At 37.7% G+C, this 18,513-nt stretch overlaps 3 protein-coding genes across 10 annotated transcripts in view; 1 reads left to right on the top strand and 2 right to left on the bottom strand.

Annotated features, from left to right (window-relative positions):
• Hmgcr (HMG coenzyme A reductase) overlaps window positions 1-6,006 on the bottom strand; it is a 14,532-nt gene extending 8,526 nt beyond the window's left edge. Inside the window, exon 1 of the mRNA XM_011301807.1 lies at window positions 5,559-6,006. The gene's annotated coding sequence lies outside the window, so the exon portion shown is untranslated. The remainder of the gene's footprint in view (window positions 1-5,558) is intronic.
• A 977-nt stretch (window positions 6,007-6,983) lies between these two features.
• On the bottom strand, window positions 6,984-10,700 carry LOC105264565 (enhancer of mRNA-decapping protein 3). Of its 4 annotated transcripts, none has more exons than XM_011301517.1 (3): window positions 10,545-10,700; window positions 9,949-10,285; window positions 6,984-9,769 (listed from the first exon to the last, which is right to left on the bottom strand). In XM_011301517.1, the coding sequence occupies exon 3, from the start codon at window positions 9,753-9,755 to the stop codon at window positions 8,394-8,396; it is 1,362 nt and encodes a 453-aa protein (XP_011299819.1). In that variant the 5' UTR covers window positions 9,756-9,769; window positions 9,949-10,285; window positions 10,545-10,700; the 3' UTR covers window positions 6,984-8,393. The 4 variants fall into 4 exon arrangements, with proteins under 4 accessions (XP_011299819.1, XP_011299817.1, XP_011299818.1 ...); XM_011301515.1 differs by having other exon boundaries at window positions 9,949-10,445; XM_011301516.1 differs by having other exon boundaries at window positions 9,949-10,482.
• A 114-nt stretch (window positions 10,701-10,814) lies between these two features.
• Window positions 10,815-17,732, top strand: LOC105264566 (membrane-associated guanylate kinase, WW and PDZ domain-containing protein 1). Of its 5 annotated transcripts, none has more exons than XM_011301518.1 (8): window positions 10,815-11,069; window positions 11,715-11,783; window positions 11,879-13,871; window positions 13,987-14,122; window positions 14,203-14,742; window positions 14,954-15,124; window positions 15,381-15,515; window positions 16,530-17,732. In XM_011301518.1, exons 2-8 carry the CDS (start codon window positions 11,735-11,737, stop codon window positions 16,668-16,670), a joined length of 3,165 nt encoding a protein of 1,054 aa, XP_011299820.1. In that variant the 5' UTR covers window positions 10,815-11,069; window positions 11,715-11,734; the 3' UTR covers window positions 16,671-17,732. The 5 variants fall into 5 exon arrangements, with proteins under 5 accessions (XP_011299820.1, XP_011299824.1, XP_011299825.1 ...); XM_011301522.1 differs by having other exon boundaries at window positions 15,704-16,622; XM_011301523.1 differs by having other exon boundaries at window positions 16,045-16,622.
• The last annotated feature ends 781 nt before the right edge of the window (window positions 17,733-18,513 follow it).

Consider the following 18,513-nt stretch of genomic DNA (forward strand, 5'->3'; position numbering starts at 1 on the left):
GACAGAAATAATTAACGCCATTTTTTCAGTCAGAACTCTTTGCCTTGAACTAATTAAATAATTTATCGGTTCAAAGAAATACTGGATTAATTGAAATAAACATAAAGTTGTTTATTTATTTGAAGTGATTGCAGGCGTCGGTTTATGTTTATCATTTTTCCGCTAAGAATTTCAGAATTTCGAGTGCGACTGAAATTTGCCTGGGTGTGACAGAAATTTGGTTTGGAAATTTCAGGGAAATCTGACTTTCATGAACTCTCGAAAAGGAATATTCGAACACAATGAGTTTGTAGAGGCAACGGCTAATCTCTCAAGCATCGAAGATCATTTAATAGTCAATGAAATTGTTGAGAAAAGAATTTCATTAATAAATTCCGCCACAACCAATGATTTCAGGAATGTATTCAACCCGATAGATAATTTATTTAACTTCCAATATTTCTTTGATTTCTCCACTGAATCATTCAATGGATCATTCAATGGATCATTCAATAATCAGAATCCAGGGATATACACTTTTTATTTATTGATAATCGTTAAACAAGAAATAAAATCGTTGCGACTCGATTTTTCCTCATTTCAATAAAACCTCATTTTCGACGAGTGTAAATCTTCTTCGCGAATGGTTTTTTTCTCAGAGTGTACGATAATGGACAAAGTAGCGAGCATTTGGGTCATTGAAGGAAGATGTTGAAATGATTATTCCTCATTATTTTAGTTGGTAGTGAGATGGCAGATGGATGCATTGAGGCATCAGAGTAAGCGTCAAGTAACCAATGTCTGTCAAGGTCGTCGACTTTCCACCAGTATAAAGCACTTTGCTATCACTTATCCCATTTTGTCCAGCTCTACCAATGACCCCTGAGAAAACCATAATTCCCATCGACAAATGAAATTATCAATCAAAATCAATCCAAGTTATATTAATTTTTATATTAATTATTCCACGGATGTAATTAAATACTCTTGCTCATGATGTTACTTTATTCCATCCACGACCAGCAGATGAACCCTCTCATGTCATGGACCCAAGTGGACTGTTCAGAATGCAAAACGACGACCTTCAAAAATTATGGGCAGATTGGTATGCGGTGGGTGGAGAACAATGGACTTTTTCATAACTCCAGAATTTTTCAGAGTCAAACAAAAATCACATTTCAATGATGTATCACGATTGAATTCGTGTACTCTGAATTTCAGTCAATGGAGTCTGATTTTTATAATTATAAAATCTATAAAATTTCAAATGAAAACAAAACTGAGACTCTCATTCGTCTTGAAACTTCTGGAAAATTTAATTTTTTGCGATAAACGATGACTCATCCAACGTATTGAACATGAAATACAATTTTAAAGATTTCAATCCATTCAATCTATACATTCATACATTTTTCTTGCACAGACAATTGACTTATCAATCTTTTTTTTATTCTACCATACGAATAATGGGAAATCTCGAAAAATTCCATTCAGCGAAAACACAGACATGAAAACGTTAATGTGGCTTTAAAAAAAAAAGTAAGATTGGAAAATGAAGGAAAAAAGGCAGAAAACCATTAGTAAATAGAGGAGGCACGTGTCACTGCTGAAATGTTCAACCTTAACCGCGAGATTTCCACATTAAATCTTGACCATTATATTCCACCTTTCTCTTTCGAGATCGACTAGAGAGTTGTATAATTTACTTTCATCACCTTACATACTTGACCATCAGGTGCTACACGCATATACAAGTTTATGCATATTGGTTACGAATACGTGACGATGTCACTGCGACTGATGCCAGGTAGGAATGAAATTAAAAAAAAAGGCCAATAAGTTTAAAAGTTATTACCGATCCACCCGGAAGCGATTTGTGAAACTGTTGCGAAAGCCAAGAAAGGCACGTGAAAGCTCTCCATCTTTCAATTTGCAATGCATGCAGCACTTTTATGTCACTTCTGCTCCGGACTAGAATAAATTAATTTTTCCATGCTTTCTGTGGATATTTTAAGATCAAAGAAAAATACTAAAAATTGGGTGAGTACTTTTTTCATCGCTCTCATTTTTCCCTGCTGAGATCGTTCGAAAAATATTGCGATACTCCTTTCACTCCGAGATATCATAAAAAAATTCATCCATTCATCCTGTTCGACGATCAATTGAAATTTTGAATTGATCTCTTCTTTGGGCGACTTTCTACATCAGGATGAAATCGAATTATTCCATCTCCAAAGAGTAAGTACATTTGATGGATTTTACATACCTCTTACGTAAAACAACGCCCAAAAATATCCCATTCGCAAATGGTTTATCCCAACACACGTGCGAAGGTCGACAGACTCATCAAACTAGTTTGAACTTTAAATAATCTGGGAGCACAATTTGTAATTAGAAATGGTGATTGCACTTTGAATGTCCATTGGAGTGAACATGAACACTTGGAATAGGATATGGTCTCCAGGACCTAGGTTGTTGGGATTAGTTCCTATTGTATTATTTGGATTTTTCTTTTTGTTAAAGAGGTAGTTGTTGGTAATGAGAGGTAAGACGCGGCGGACACGACTGTCGGGGTGGCATACACCAACTGGTGAACAGAATAGAAAATCCACAGCGAGGAGTACAGAATTCCCCGCCTACCCATTCACTAACCGACTGGTCGACTTTTTCCCACTCTAGGTACCAGTACCACTACTTACTCTACCAGAGGTCAAGTTTTCGGAATTTACTCTCTGGAGATGGTCATCACCATGGCCCCCAGGTATCATATTATCACGGATATAATTGATGACAAATTATTCTAACACGTAAACAGTCCGTGACAAGATTACGGCTCGATAAAAGATATTGAATTTTTGGTTTTTTTCAGGAAAAAAAATTCAGATTTCCCAAGTTTTTATAAGCATTGAATAATAATTGTCAGTGTTCAAGAGACTAGGATAATCTAATAATAAAAAATCATATAATTGTATTTGAGGGCAGGGGTTTATTAATTTTTATTGATCACATGGACAATTTATCGTTGAACCTTCAACTCTCAAACGCCCTCGTTACCGTCACTACAATAAATTAGCATTTTCACGTCTTCTCTTCGTAGAATACCTCTTGAGAATGTCGAATGAGAGTCAAATGTCTGTTCCTGGTATAGACTTATTTTTTGGGGCAATAAGTCAACAAGAGAGATACTTTGTTAATTTTTTTTCCTCAGCCATACCTCTTTCTAACATTTCTCTCCAGACATAAATCTTAACAAAGAAGGTTAAACTGTTTTCCGTCTGTTCTCCACAAAAATAAACTCAACTTACATTTCTTTTTCCACCGTGTTCTTTCGAAGATACTTCTCTACATTTATTTTGCCAAATAAATCTTATCAGCCTCTGAACGTTTCGAGCTGTCAAGTCAGCAAAATTTTAAATCCAAATAATAATTCGATTTTACTTGCCAAAGAGTAGATGGTGTTAAAGTGAAACTCAAGAACTCGAAGGTCTAGACACTTTTGGAGAACATCTCGACCCTGACCCCTTCATTTCGGTATTTACCTGGTTTCAGATATTTTTATGTGATCACTCTCTTTTCGTATGTATGATGAGGTAAGACATTTGGATAATTACATTGACAGGGGGTTGCGTCAATTCGGCTGAGAATCAGAAATATTTCCACAGCTCTACCCTGAAATCGCATATTTTTTCATGTTTCCAGAAAAATTTCAGGAGTGAAATAAGAAAAATATTTACAAAATATGGATTTTACCTCTTAAAAATAAATAATATAATTTGCCAGCGAAATGGCGAACTATTTTTTATGAAAGTTCAAAAGATTTATATTTTTCGTACAGAAGATTGCATCAAAGCAATCAAATTCGTCACGAAAAAATGATAGAATCTCCCGCACGAATTTGTTCCCCCACACCTTCTGTTACATCATCAATTAATTGCCGAGACAATTATCGAGATTGATATCAAAGTGTTCATTCAATCTGAAGACTCATTCGCAAAACTCATCGACTTTTATCAGAGTCTCATTAATTTCTTAATGCGTTCGGAAAGTTTTATGGCTTCAAAAAAATAATTTAACGAAAATTACTCAATCCTGTTTTGGGAATTCATCAGAATTTATCTGCTTTGGTAATTTACCCAAATTTCGAGATGTATCCCATTAAAAAGTAATAAGTAGACAGTCTTTTCCAAGAATTTCGCATCGTACGTGACTGATTGAAAGCTATAAATTGATTGAAAGCTATAAATGAGGGACTGTAGACGAGGGGTGGGGCATCCCCTGAAAAAGAAGTGAGTAAACAAATAATTTTATTTCCCATTACCAGCCAGGTAAGAATAATACATAATTAACGAGTAATGAGTAATTTATGATTTTTCACGAGAATTTCCATGTAAAAAATAGAAAATGAATAAATATTTAAAATGACAATTCTTTGACACAATTTCCCCTCACATTTCTGCGAGGAAATTCATTTTGGAATCCACGGCAATGAATTATTCTGATGGATAAGCATTCTTCAACAGAATGAGGTAGTTATTCATTATCTTGAGTGCCTGCGTGATCTTTTAGCAATTTGTGACGGAATAGATATCAGCAGAGATGTAAAAACATATGGGGTGAGAAATGATTCAGAATTCTAGGTGATTATTTCATGTTGAAAATTCCTTACAATGTTTTGAATCGATGATACTGGTGACTGCGTAAGTGAATGCTTTCATTTGGGAGTTAATTGGGTTATAATCTAGACAGGAGTCATAACAAAGTTATAAATTATTTCTCAAATACTTGAGGAAGAAAAAAATCGAGATTAATTCACCAAGAGGTTGATGAAACATTTTATGGAGTTGCCAGAAATTTATTTATATGCCAACGATATTTTTCAGGACTTACGTCTCGACATCAAATTATTTATTATAGATTTATTAGAAATTGAATTGGAAGAGGGTATAAAGGGAAGCTGTGGAATATTTCCAATTGTTATTGTATATTTCTTTAAATAAAAATACTGTACACGCGGAGCAGTGTAATAGTAAGAGATTGACCAATTTCTCACATCCGTTTTGCAAATTATTATCACTCACGAGTGACAACAGTGACCCTCACCTCTTTACGTCAAATAAAAATCATCGAAATTATGAGTTATTATATTTGACTACTGCCATGGACACGCGTTATTAGGATATTTGAGTGACTTATTATAATGTAACCTGATGAACTCCACCTTGAAATACTTTCAAAACTCTAGACTTGAGGTTGGAGTCATCCCAGGGATTCCATTGCAGATGTAACCCCGTAAATTCGTAATTCTTATCACCAAGTCATTATCATTACATCAGAAAATTCAACTCCGGGAAGAGGTTTTCCTGAATTTCTGTGAAACGCGAAATAGAAAAAATCGTTGAAATTAAAAAAAAATTGGAAATTATTGCAGAAGAATTCGAAAATTATTCTCATATTTTTCTTCAGTTATATTCGATTAAGTTATTCTATATTTGGTTACGAATTTTATGCTTACGAAAGATTGAAAGACAATTGCATAACCTAGAAATTAGGGTAGAACAGGTGAAACGGGTAGAACTCACCAGAAGAATTGTTGAATTCGGTTTTCATGATCACGAAACATTATTATAATCCACTGGCACATTGAGCTAGTCTTTATAATGCGTGTCATTACTAAATAAATAATTGTAACGTATCACTCACTGACAAGTTCCAAGAGGAGACTTCCACATTCATGGCTTTGAAGACTTCAAGTCTGAAATTTCAATCTCATATTTTATTTTCCCCTGTGAATATTTTGACATCCAACTCAATAACTTGTGAATAATATAACAACAACAACAATAGTTTATTTGTCAATTAGTATTAATTTTTATTGTTTAACCGTAGTTGAGCCTAAGTTACGACCTCCAACGAAATCTTGTGGGGGAAAGCAGAACTTTTTCCTCATAACATTTCGCGGACTGACTACATTATTCTCTCGAATCAGACTAGTGTGGGGTGCTTGGCGGTAGCCGTTGGAATGGAAGAGGATTGGCTAGTAGAGGCTCAGTTCTGGGGGTTTGAATTACCCCACCAACATTGCAGTACCTCACCCCAAGAGAGAGAGGGGGCCACGCGCAGGGTGGGGGTGGGGGTGTCTGCGCGTCAGTCGACTCGGTAACTGCCTCAGTAGGAGTCCCGTCGTCATAGGCACCACTTGAAGGGGTGAATGTAATTTTCTTCTTTATCAAATTGATTTTTGTTTTTTATTATAAAATTTCGATTTTTCACATTTCAGTGAATACCTCCTCCGTTTTCATGCTCCCCTGATACATTTTTGAAAATTTTGAATTTTTCAATTTTAGTGAATACCTTCTCTCCGTTTTCATGCTCCCCTGATACATTTTTGAAAATTTTGAATTTTTCAATTTCAGTGAATACCTCCTCCATTTTCATGCTCCCCTGATACATTTTCAAAAATTTCGAATTTTCAAATTTCAGTGAAGACCTCCTCGATTTTCAGGCTCCCCTGATACTTTTTCCAAAATTTCGAATTTTTCAATTTCAGTGAATACCTCCTCGATTTTCATGCTCCCCTGATACTTTTTCAAAAATTTCGAATTTTCAAATTTCAGTGGATACCTCCTCCATTTTCATGCTCCCCTGATACATTTTTGAAAATTTCGAATATCTCAATTCCAGTGGATACCACCTCGATTTTCATGCTCGCCTGATACTTTTTCAAAAATTTCAAATTTTCAAATTTCAGTGGATACCTCCTCCATTTTCATCCTCGCCTGATACTTTTTCAAAAATTTCAAATTTTTCAAATTCAGTGAATACCCCTTTGATTTTCATAATCCCCTATTAATCTGAATCATTTGCATACCATGAAAATATCGAGAAAATAAAATTCAACAGCTGTTACTGTCTTTCAATTGATAATTGCACTGAAAATCTTGTTTTGCGAATTCCGCTGATTTTTCATGGGAAATAAAATAAAACCTTGCGCTATTACTCGTCACTGTTCTTATGCTCACACGTTTATTGATCTTTACAATGCGAAATCATCGATTCAACTGTCGCCATGATAAATACAACTGGTCATATCACTAAAGGAGGAATTATAATGGTCTTGATTTAATCCCCGGTTAAACTTTTGTTCACTTGCATTTGTCGATACGCGATGGGCTTTCACTTGGTATTCATATCGTGATGAGTCCAACTTGCGGATGGATGAGTGAAGGATAAACAACATTGCTGCAAATTGTAAATTCATGAGCGCAGTGGACTTTCGTTATTATTGTGGTAGAAACGAGATGACTCAAGTGAATTTTTGGTGAATATCTGGGGAAAAACGATGGAAAATCCATCTTCGAGTCGTACAGTATCGATTCCATACATTCCAACAAGAATTATCCAATGGGGAAATCATAAAGAGAGATGAGTCGAATTTTCGCAATTATCAGATATAGATTTTTTAAAAACTACGGATTTTTGACTGGAAAAATTGCCAATTTGGCTGAATATTAGCTACCGGAAAATTCTCGACTTTTACCTCAAATCGATATTGTTTAAAATAAATAGATCGATTTTTTCAATTAATGAAAATATCAAAGTCGATTCTCCCCGGTTTATCACTTCGCCACTGGATTCATCAAAGTTAATTAATTCCAAATTTCACTTTACATCAGTTGATCTAGCACGTCCAATAAAAATACTCCCCCCAACATTTCCATCTCATCTCCCGTGGGAAAAATAAGATAAAACCTATCTACAAAACAATTTTCACCCTCTGAAATGGTTCCCTCATTAAAAAAAATCTAGATAAAAATATTATCAAATTCGTGGCAAATTACTGCCCTCGACAGTTTCTCACTCTGCAAGTTAAAAAATTGTCGTGGCCTTTTTTACAATTTGTTCATGAGCATTATAAATATCTCGTGACATAACATACAATTAGTTATTTAAATTCCATAACTATGATTTATGATACAAGTGAAAAAGAAAGACACTTCTTGCCCGCACCTGCACACAACTCCCTTTCTTCTCCACCGTAATCATAAAATTTTGTACGATACATGTGAAAAAAAAAATTCTTTCTTACAAGTGTGAGGGTTACAGCCAAGCCGAAGGCTTCAAAAAGTATTTTTTTCACTTGTATCGTATACTATACTATTCTCACATTTATCTGCTGTGTCAAGCAACGATTATTTCATTCATCAACTCAACCAGACACTCTAAATTTCCATCATCATTCTGATGCAGTCACTGTGTGCCTTAAAAGAGAACCAGGAGTTTTAAAAGTCGTGAGGCCATTGAATTGAAATTTAAAAAATCAATTCTATTCAATTGTAACCCTCGAAGAAATTATTCCAATAGCCTCAAAAAACCCCCAGTGCTCTCCCCTTACTCCCCCAACCTCCCCAAAACCCCTAAGAGTCATCAGAATGCAATGGAATGACGGATTTTGGACCGAATGGTGATTTATACGTGATACCGACGTCTGAGAAAACTTTACTGGGAAGTGCGAGATTACACAAGTACAACCTGCCATTATCCGGGCTGTGGGAGAGAGGTAGAGCTCCGAGAAGGCTGAATTTTGATGAAATACCAGGTGTTCCAGCAGAGGGTGGTTCAATGGCGAGTACAGGAGCTCGATTTCTCTTAACCCACTTGGCAACAGAGGGTACAACCCTGGGTGAGTCCTCTTCACACAGAGCAACAACAATGAGATCCACCACAGGTGCTAATTTATCAATTCCTGTCACGACTTTGTTGCCAGTCATTTTGTACAGGGAGAGCTCCTGCAGAAGTGAAATATTCTCCGAGTTCTCGATGTAGACGACCGTTTCAACTCCATGTGATGATAGCTGACGTGCACAATTGACACCAGCAGCTCCTGATCTGTGTGGTCCACACAGGGCAACAACTGTGGGCCACTGATGTGCATTTTTTGGATTGAGTCTGTGAGCCCCACCGAGAAGCTGAAGGATAATCTCAGCTCCAGCCCGACCCAGAAGCTCCACACGCCGTTCCCAGCTGATTCCCAGCCTGTCGGCAGCTCCCATCAGCTGTCTGTGCAGCTCTAACGTTATACTGGGTATCACAAGACCATCGTCAGTCACATATTCTCTCTCATGACTCAATGGAACGACTATTTGCCTTAACGTCGTAGGTTTTGACACGAGAATATTCTCGTCGTGTCGATACGTTCCTCGATTATTTTCTGATTGTCTCAAGACATCTGGTTTCGATGAATTTATCTCCTGCCAGACAGCTTCCTTATTGAATAGAGCGAGGTTCTTCTCAAAATCGAAATCCTGACTGAGGGACTGATCTATTGGTGTACCAAACGCCTGTTCGTCCCTCTCCTGCCACTTTTGACGTTGTGATCTCCTCTGATTTCCCTTCACATTCGCCTCGATCGTCGTTTTACCGTTTGTCACTTCGGGAATGGGAATGGGATCTGTTACCTTTTTCGAGTACCAAGTGGCTGATGGCACTGATGTGGGAATGCACTCTGATACTGATCTGTTGGCTCTTTTCGCTATTGGCCTCTTAACTTTACTCGACTGAACTTCTCGGGCACCCGCTTCCTCTGTTGATATTATCTCCAGATTCTCAATGTCCTTTGCATTTATTATTACCTGGGATGATGGATAGGGCACACCGTCTCTGAAGGCCTTTGATATCGTCACCGTTTCACGATTTAAATCTGATATCTGACCCTGATAAGTCCCCAGGTCGTCGACGCACTTTATGGACACCATGCAGCCCACAAATTGCTCAGACATTTTTATTCTCTTTTCTGGAATAAAATTAAATCATTATTATTAAAAAGCATGCATTGACAACTGAGCTTCCATGAGCAAGCGTTTTTTCAAAATATTTTTCAATATTACGGGCTGAAATTGTTATTGTAATTTTTTGCGTTCGGTATGGTATGGAATAAATTCCCACTGGAGGGTCTCAGGTATTTTTAATTACCTGATGGTCAGGTGATGAATTAACTCCGTTGTCTTTTTTATTTTATCTCTCGTAAGGTCAAACGTATTTACAAAATTTTTCAAGTGACCTTGACGATCATTCTTACTGATAAAAACCGAAGATGCTTGTTGCAGAAGTTGGAGCAGTTGGAATGTCGTTAATATTGAGGTTATGCAAGGTCTTTTTCTATTCTGCTTTGGAATCTCTGGCTTTGGCTCCGAAAATCGATGAGAGTTTTCATGAACAAGATTGCACGATGTCCTTCAGTATGTTTACCTCAATTTATGGCGGGAATTGTCGATGGAATTTTTGATGGAGTAGTCTGTAATCTCCAGTGCTAATACAGGAAATATTCGCTTTACTAATTAAATATGAATTTCGTCGGTTAATTTTCGATCGATTGAATTCGATTATTCAAATTTATTTGCAGGTATTTGGGCACTGGCGTGAGGTTGTTGGGTGTTTGGAGCAATGTGATTGGTGAGCCAATGGTGAACCTGAAGAGGAAAATTTCAGAAACTGATGCTCCGTTGTCTAAATGCCAAAAAGAAAAGAGCGAGTGGGAAATGGAGTGAAATGAGGACCGAATTTCCCACCTGAAGTCTCAATTGGAGCAGTCCGAGATGGCCGGTAAGGACAAAGATGATGAGATTGTCAGGCTTCAGAAGGAGTTGGAGATCTCGTATGAAAATCGTTGATCACCAAACGCAGGGACGCGGACATGATCACTGATGTCAAATTTTTATTTTATTCTCTATAGGATTATTTGAGATTCAGTCTTTTTTTTTTAAATCATGTCAATCTCGCAGTTTCTTGTAAACAATTTAGAGGGCGCTGTATCCCCTCCAAAATTCCACGATACCATGACGGTTGCACTTGCTCTCACTCCTAAGAACTCGTTGGTCTCTCCCTCCTCCATAATTCTACAGTTTGCTAGACTCTCGTGTGAGTCCCTCACGCAGAAGTCATTTCGAAAGATAAATCCGTGAAAGGAGGATAAAAAAAAAGAGTGATTGAATCGATGTAACGTACCAGTGATTGGATTACTCTCTCATATAAAACAAAACAGGGGGCATGAATGATGCTGCGAGAGGCGATTGGGTACGTGAACTTGGTAAAACGTGAGTACATCAATTATTAAAATACTGGTTAAAACGGGAAAAAAATATGATATGATTGTTTCAATCGTGAGAATTATTTCCCCCGGGGATAATGACGTTTTTCACGTCAACCCCAAGCCTCTTATCCCCATAAACGAGTATGTGGGAACCTTTCACATGCAACGGAAAACGGAACAGACGTGTCACCTCCAAGCATTTACGAGTTTACGTTAGAGACATTAAATTTCTTTATGATTTCTTTTCCTATTTTTGCTCGCGTTTTTTTTTCAACTGGAGACTGAGGTCTCATTGATTCGTGTCTTAATAGAAAGTTGCATGAAGCGAATAGTTGTGTGTGATGTAGGAGGAGTGAATCGACGTTTTTTTTTTTCATCAACTTTTTTTTACTCAGCGAGGATAGGCTGTGGATTTTCGGTGGGTGTAGGTCTTGCACACCTGTTCAGGGTCTGTTATCGATATTTTTTATCTATCCCAAAGGAACAGGAAATTACGAAGTGGAGGGTTTTGGGATTCATTACAGAAACAAACACTTGAGTTTTGAAGGGTTTTGGATGGTTTTGTTTTTCTAGTCGTCTGCCCTTTGGAGAGATAATTAATTGGTGATGATAAAATTAATTGATTTGAAATTTTTTATTGTTTCTTTAGGAAATTGAAGGTGATAAAGAATGGCAACGAAAACTGAGGACTCAGTCTCCATGGACAATGTCACAGACGGTAATTCCCACTAAAAATTATGTCAATAATGTTCAACCAATAGAGCCACGTAAATGACGATTCTAATTAATTATTCAATTAAATTTCTCCTCCAGGTGGAAGCGTGGATAAAGAGATCCTGACGATAAGTGGATCTGATAACTCGAGTCATCGTGTTCCTCCCACATATCTCTACACTCCAGGAACAGACCAGTGTGTTCTAAATTCTGAACATGACAGGCACAACTGCTACGACGAGACCCCAGATGATCAATTGGGTCCACTCCCCTCAAACTGGGAAAAGGCATACACAGAAACTGGAGAGATTTACTTCATCGATCACAACACAGGCACTTCCCACTGGCTCGATCCAAGATTATCAAAATTCCAGAAGCGTTCCCTGGAGGAGTGCCTGGACGACGAGTTGCCTTATGGCTGGGAAAAAATAGACGATCAGCTGTATGGAACGTACTTCATAGATCACGTGAATCGTAGAACTCAGTACGAAAATCCAGTGATCCAGGCGAAGAGAGCACAGCAGAGTCTGAGTGACAGGAAGAGTCCAAATTTTACGAGAAATCCAAAAAATCTGAAGGGCCAGAGGATAAGGACAACTCTTCTGAAGAGCTCTCGAGGACTGGGATTTACCATAGTTGGTGGTGACGACACAGTCGAGGAGTTTCTCCAGATTAAAAGCGTTGTCCCCAACGGTCCAGCCTGGCTCGATGGAAAACTCCAAACAGGTGACGTCCTGGTGTACGTAAATGACACCTGTGTCCTGGGTTTCACTCACAACGACATGGTGAATGTCTTCAAATCCATCGCCAGTGGGGAGACCGTCTCCCTGGAGGTGTGTCGGGGCTATCCTCTGCCCTTCGACCCCAATGATCCTAATACCGAGGTTGTCACAACAATAGCAGTGAGTGCACCAGATGATCACAGTATCAATCACGTGGAGTCAGGAATTCCCAGGAATCTTCAGCAGATGCCCTCAGATCTTCTCCCAGACGATCCTTCCTTCTATATGGACCTGGATCCCTCTCTTCAGCAAGACAGATTCAGCTTCCTCGAGGCCTCATTTCTCCCAGTGCACAGCCACCAGAACGGTGAGAACTTGACGACAGCTTCAGTCAATTCAATGCCAGACCTTTGCATATCTGATAAAATTACCACCATAAAAAGGCCCAGCAGCACGGATATTTTACTCTCAGATACAACGGATTTTGATGACAAGGATAGCCTGTCGAAGCCAGAATTTTTCAGTATTGCCATTGTCAAGGGGGCCATGGGTTTCGGTTTTACAATTGCAGATTCATCACACGGTCAGAAGGTGAAGAAAATTCTGGACAGACACAGATGTAAGAATCTCATGGAGGGAGACATCCTTGTAAATATCAATGACGTCAACGTGAGGAATATGTGCCACTCTGAAGTTGTACAGGTGTTGAAGGAGTGCCCGAGGAATCAGGGGGCCGTTATCCACGTCCAGAGGGCCGTTCTCAAGGACAAGGAGAAAAAGGAGAAAAATCCTCAGGATTTTTACAGGAGTAAAACACCAACTGCCGATATTTACAGCACTCAGTCCAAGACGATTGTCCCTAGCAGACCAAAAACACCTCTCATTGACACGAGAAATCGAACAAAATCACCAGCTGACTTCAGAGGATCTGACTGGAGAACTGATAATGATAATGATATGAGTACAATGGAGAACACCTGCAAGTATCCTGAGTACAATCATGACGTTTATTACGGTGATCCTTATAAATCGAGTATGGGAAAGATGGCGGATAATTTTGGGAGGATGACAATCGATGACGATCCGATGAGACACAGCAGTAGAGACTGGCGTGGAAATGATAAAATACCCATGAGTGATATGTACCCGAGTCCTGGAGGGCATGAGCAGATGGTCAAGCAGAATGGCGAACACTCGGATTACTACAAGGACATCTACTCTGTCAGGATGCACTCGCAGTATTCCGTGCAGGATTATGCGGTTTATGGGATGGGGCAGGAGCAGAGTGTCGACACTGGTGAGATATGGGACAAGAGGAAAGAGACTACGAGCTTTGAACATGAGCAGCCACATTCCAGCTCTATATCCAGGTAATTGTATATTTTTTTTTAAGTTTTTAATTTTTAATTTTCCATTTGCAGTCTTGAATTAAATTTTTTTCCGCTGTTAGAAATATTCATGAATTAATTATTAACTATTGCTTAGGTATCCCCAATATCCGAATGAACTGGTTTGCCCAACAATTCCCGATGTCGAGTGGATAGAAACACTGGTGACCCTAGTGCGTCAGGACACTGGTTTTGGATTCAGGATAGTCGGTGGAACCGAGGAGAGATCTCAGGTTGGTTAATCACAATTTACTTTCCACCGATAGAACGGATTAGTTATTTATAAAGAGATTATAAATAATGGAACGACCAGCAGGTGTCCGTTGGCCACATAGTGCCAGGTGGAGCGGCAGATCTGGACAACAGACTAAACACAGGTGATCTGATTATGTCTGTCGATGGCGAGAGTGTGATGAATTCCTCCCATCACCACGTGGTCCAGCTGATGATTCAGGCAGCGCAGAATGGACGGGTCACCCTGGGAATCAGAAGACGCATTAATCAGGATCATCTTCAGGAGAATCTCCAGACATCGTACGAGAGACAGATGAATCTCCAATATCCTTATGACATAACTGTCACGAGAATGGAGAACGAGGGCTTTGGATTTGTTATTATTTCGTCAGTGAACAAGGCTGGCTCCACCATTGGAAGAATCATCGAGGGATCACCTGCTGAGAGATGTGGCAGACTCAACGTTGGGGATCACATTCTCGCTGTCAATCACGTGGACATCACCAACGTTTGCCACAAAGATATCGTCAATTTGATCAAGGATTCTGGGTACTCGGTTACACTCACCATTGGCTATCCCATTGACGACTGCTGTAGCACCACCTCAATGTCCCAAAAGGTATCAAACATCTCGAATCTCCCTTTCCCATTAAATTTAATAAAATCTATAAAACAAACATTTCCAATCCATAACGATTTATAAAAAAAAAAAATTGATCAATTTATTTAAATTCACTTTATGGCATGGAAATAAAAAAATGATTATGTTCATTCATGAAAAAGGCAATTATCCCCTTGTTTGTTAAGTGAATTTTTTAATTATTTGAAAGGACGAGTCGACTGGAGATGGCGATGGGGGACAATACCACGCAGTGGAATTAACCCGTGGCACTCGGGGATTCGGATTTAGCATACGAGGAGGACGAGAATTCCAGAATATGCCCCTTTTTGTACTTCAGATTGCTGAGAATGGCCCAGCAGCAATTGATAACCGATTGAGGGTGAGATATTCTTCGATAATGGACTGCATGAACCGATCCATTAAATTAATTCAATAAACTATTAAAAAATTGGATGCATCCATATTTACATGTTTGTTCACCCGATATTCTATCAATATTCTCATTTATTTGATTTTTTATTTTATTTATCTGTTTCTGGAAAAATGAAAAAAATTTCTCTCTGAATAATTTCAGTAAATTCTTTATGATTTTGGAAAAATATTTAAAAAATTCATAAAATCGGTTTTTAATCCAGGTGGGCGATCAAATAATCGAGATAAACGGTATAAACACGAAGAACATGACTCACGCCGAGGCCATTGAGATAATTCGAAATGGTGGGCCATCAGTGCGACTTTTAGTCCGTCGTGGATGCCAAATGCCAAGTGCGGTAGGTGCACCACCTCATCTTTACGACATGAACATATAAACCCAGAGCCAACCGAAACATCAATCATAATTAATGTAACAATCTAATCCAACTAACACTTCACATATGATCATTAACGATAATCCTCTAATGTGCTGTTAATGAGCTTTAGGACCTGACAAATTCACATTATCAAAACCATTTCACAGGTTTCACACCCCCACGATGATACAAGCAATTTCCAAAAATAAGTAAGATAACTTTTTCATCGATTTATGTATTAAACGTATCTCATTCGATTTAATCATAAAGATAATTCATTATTTTCTATATATGAACACCGAGCTTGGCCTTAATCAGGATAATGAGAAAGCCGAGGGGGCAATCACTCTCAAATATTATCTGTTTTTCCTGGGAGTGCAAATTTCGTGAAATTCACAGAAATTTTCAAAAATCTTTGATATCACAGCCTTGGAGATTTTTTATTTTTAAGTTATTTTTTTAAAACTCTTGTTATTTCTTAGTAAAATCAATATTTTTTTAATTTTAGCAATTCTTCGCTGAATTTGATCTTTCGCATGAATAAATTATCTGGCAAAATATTACGAAACTCTCCTAGGAATTAAAAGGGCTCATCCGTGACCTGGATTTAACCGGTGACGATCCCCTCGTAAAATCTCATTATCCCATGTTAGTATATATTTTTTATGTACGAGCTGAATGAATTGTTGGATCGTGTAACACGAGCTTTCCTCGAATAACGAGAATAGCCCAGACAATACTCCAGTCGAAGACTGACTGAAAAGGATTGATAATATCAACTGCGACAGGAAATACCCGGGGCAACTGAATTTGACTGGTGCTAACTACTCCCATTAATGTCTCAATAACTGAAAATCTCAATCATGCTAATTTCGTTTGATAGTTTAAAAGGGGAGTGAAAAGTGCCTTGTCCGTGTTCTCATTAAAATGTCTTCTGCATATTCTTTGAAACTATATTGACGTAAATTTTTCATTACTTGACGTTTATTGTAGAATTATATTGACCAAATAAGTGTTCGACCGATTGACGATGGCACCATGCACATGAATAATAACGAAATAATTCATGGAAAATTAAAGAACAAAAGAAAAACATCCATTCCACTGTGCTGCTGCTCCTGGAGAAAACGATGATACTGTAGCATTAATTAATGCATTATTGGTGATTTAGATGAATTGTGCCTGTAGCATAAGGACTTGCATTTATATAAAAAAATTTTCTGAGAATCTCACGAAAATGAATTGTGAATAGGAAATTACAATTAACCCGATACGTCGGGTTGGTTGATGTAGCAAAGACTGCACTTTAATGACAGTTTCCCGAGAATATTTTTATTTCATATTCTATTGATACGATTTCCGAGGAATTGTTCAAAGTTCACGATTGCTGAACGTTTTATACGTATTTTTAATTTTTAATCAAAACTCAAGTACTTTATACACGAGATTTTAAAACTGGAGATTTATCATTACGAACAATTGGTTGGACTTATCAAATTATCGTTGATCAGAGACGAGTGGAAATGATTAAATGAATTGTATCCAGCCGACCAAAGAATTTGTTCGTCTCTCTCAACACTCGTTCAACCGACGATTGTAATAATTTTTTTGTATAGAAATTAGTTTTATATGTAATTATTTCTCCCTCGTATCTGAAGAAAGAGGAGAAATATCAAAATAGAGAATAAGTCTACAATTTGTAATGTGTAAATGTGTTGACTAATATATATTTTTATATCTACAAATCAGGGTAAATTTAAGGAAAATGTGTCTTGAAATGAATTTGACTTAATTATTTTGTGACTAGTAACATTGAATTATTCATGTCTTTAAACGATTTTTTGTAAGTTTGTAGTGAATGTGTAGCTATGATTTCTTTAGAAAATCTGCTCAATTCTCACGCGCGTGTCCAAGGATTGGACTGAGTGATTAGAGTAAAGGAATCTGTCTTGCCGCGTCTTCCACATGTGGATTCGATCACCGACTGCGTACCATTTATTTTATTTATCCATTGAATAAGTATTTTAATCCTTCGTTAACTGACTTGAGTGACATTCTGTAGAATTATTGTAAATGGACGTTGAGGAAGATTTTTTTATTTACAGGGATGAATAATCGAGATTGAGTAAGAACTATTACGGTATAATACGTAATATGCGATACGAGATTATTATTGTTGAATATATATTGAAACAATAAAATATTTGAAAAAATATTCACCTAATACTCTTCTCTCACAGAAATTATTCCGACAATTCCATAATATCAATCTCATTTCTATATTTTTTTTTATTTAAATAAATAAATATAAATAAATTATAATTCAGCTTATATAAATTTTTTACTAATGCTCCACATCCACAGAAATTTAAAATTCTCATTTTTTGAATTTTTTTCAAGTTCAAAAAGCCCGCCAATTGTAGGTGGCGCATCGGTCGGCAAAATCGGATAGTGGGAGCCTCTGTATTTCCAAGAATGCGGTGCTCAACGTCCAGTGACGTCAACCTGCGTCAAAAGTACGCGATCCAACTCTGTACTACACCACGACCATCATAAATCTCCAAAAAACGGTGAAAAAATATAAATTATCCCTCAGTGAAGAAAATCCCCGAGAGGGGAAAACGAAAAGATCACATCCCAGATCTGTCGGCGTCGACTTCCAAAAGCCCAAGGATAACGCATAAAAGTTGGTAGCTCTGGCGATTGATTGGGCAAAAGCCAAAGTTATTTTCCACCGAACGGGAGCCATCAGGTATACCCCACAATATTAATAGCCCGTGGGTCCTCTCTATCATCGAATCAGTGACACAAGTGTAAACATTATTCTCCCACCGACGCTACAACACCAGCAGTCCAGTGACTCTCGATCCACAAATCCCCAATTATCACTATTAAAAATACCTCCAGTGTTAATTACCAAAGTGCGAGAACCCAGAGAGAGAGAGAGAGAAAAAGAGAGAGGAGAGAGAAAAAAAAC

This window comes from Fopius arisanus, unplaced genomic scaffold (genome assembly GCF_000806365.1).
Source record: "Fopius arisanus strain USDA-PBARC FA_bdor unplaced genomic scaffold, ASM80636v1 scaffold00024, whole genome shotgun sequence".
In the NCBI taxonomy this organism is placed as follows: domain Eukaryota; kingdom Metazoa; phylum Arthropoda; class Insecta; order Hymenoptera; family Braconidae; genus Fopius; species Fopius arisanus.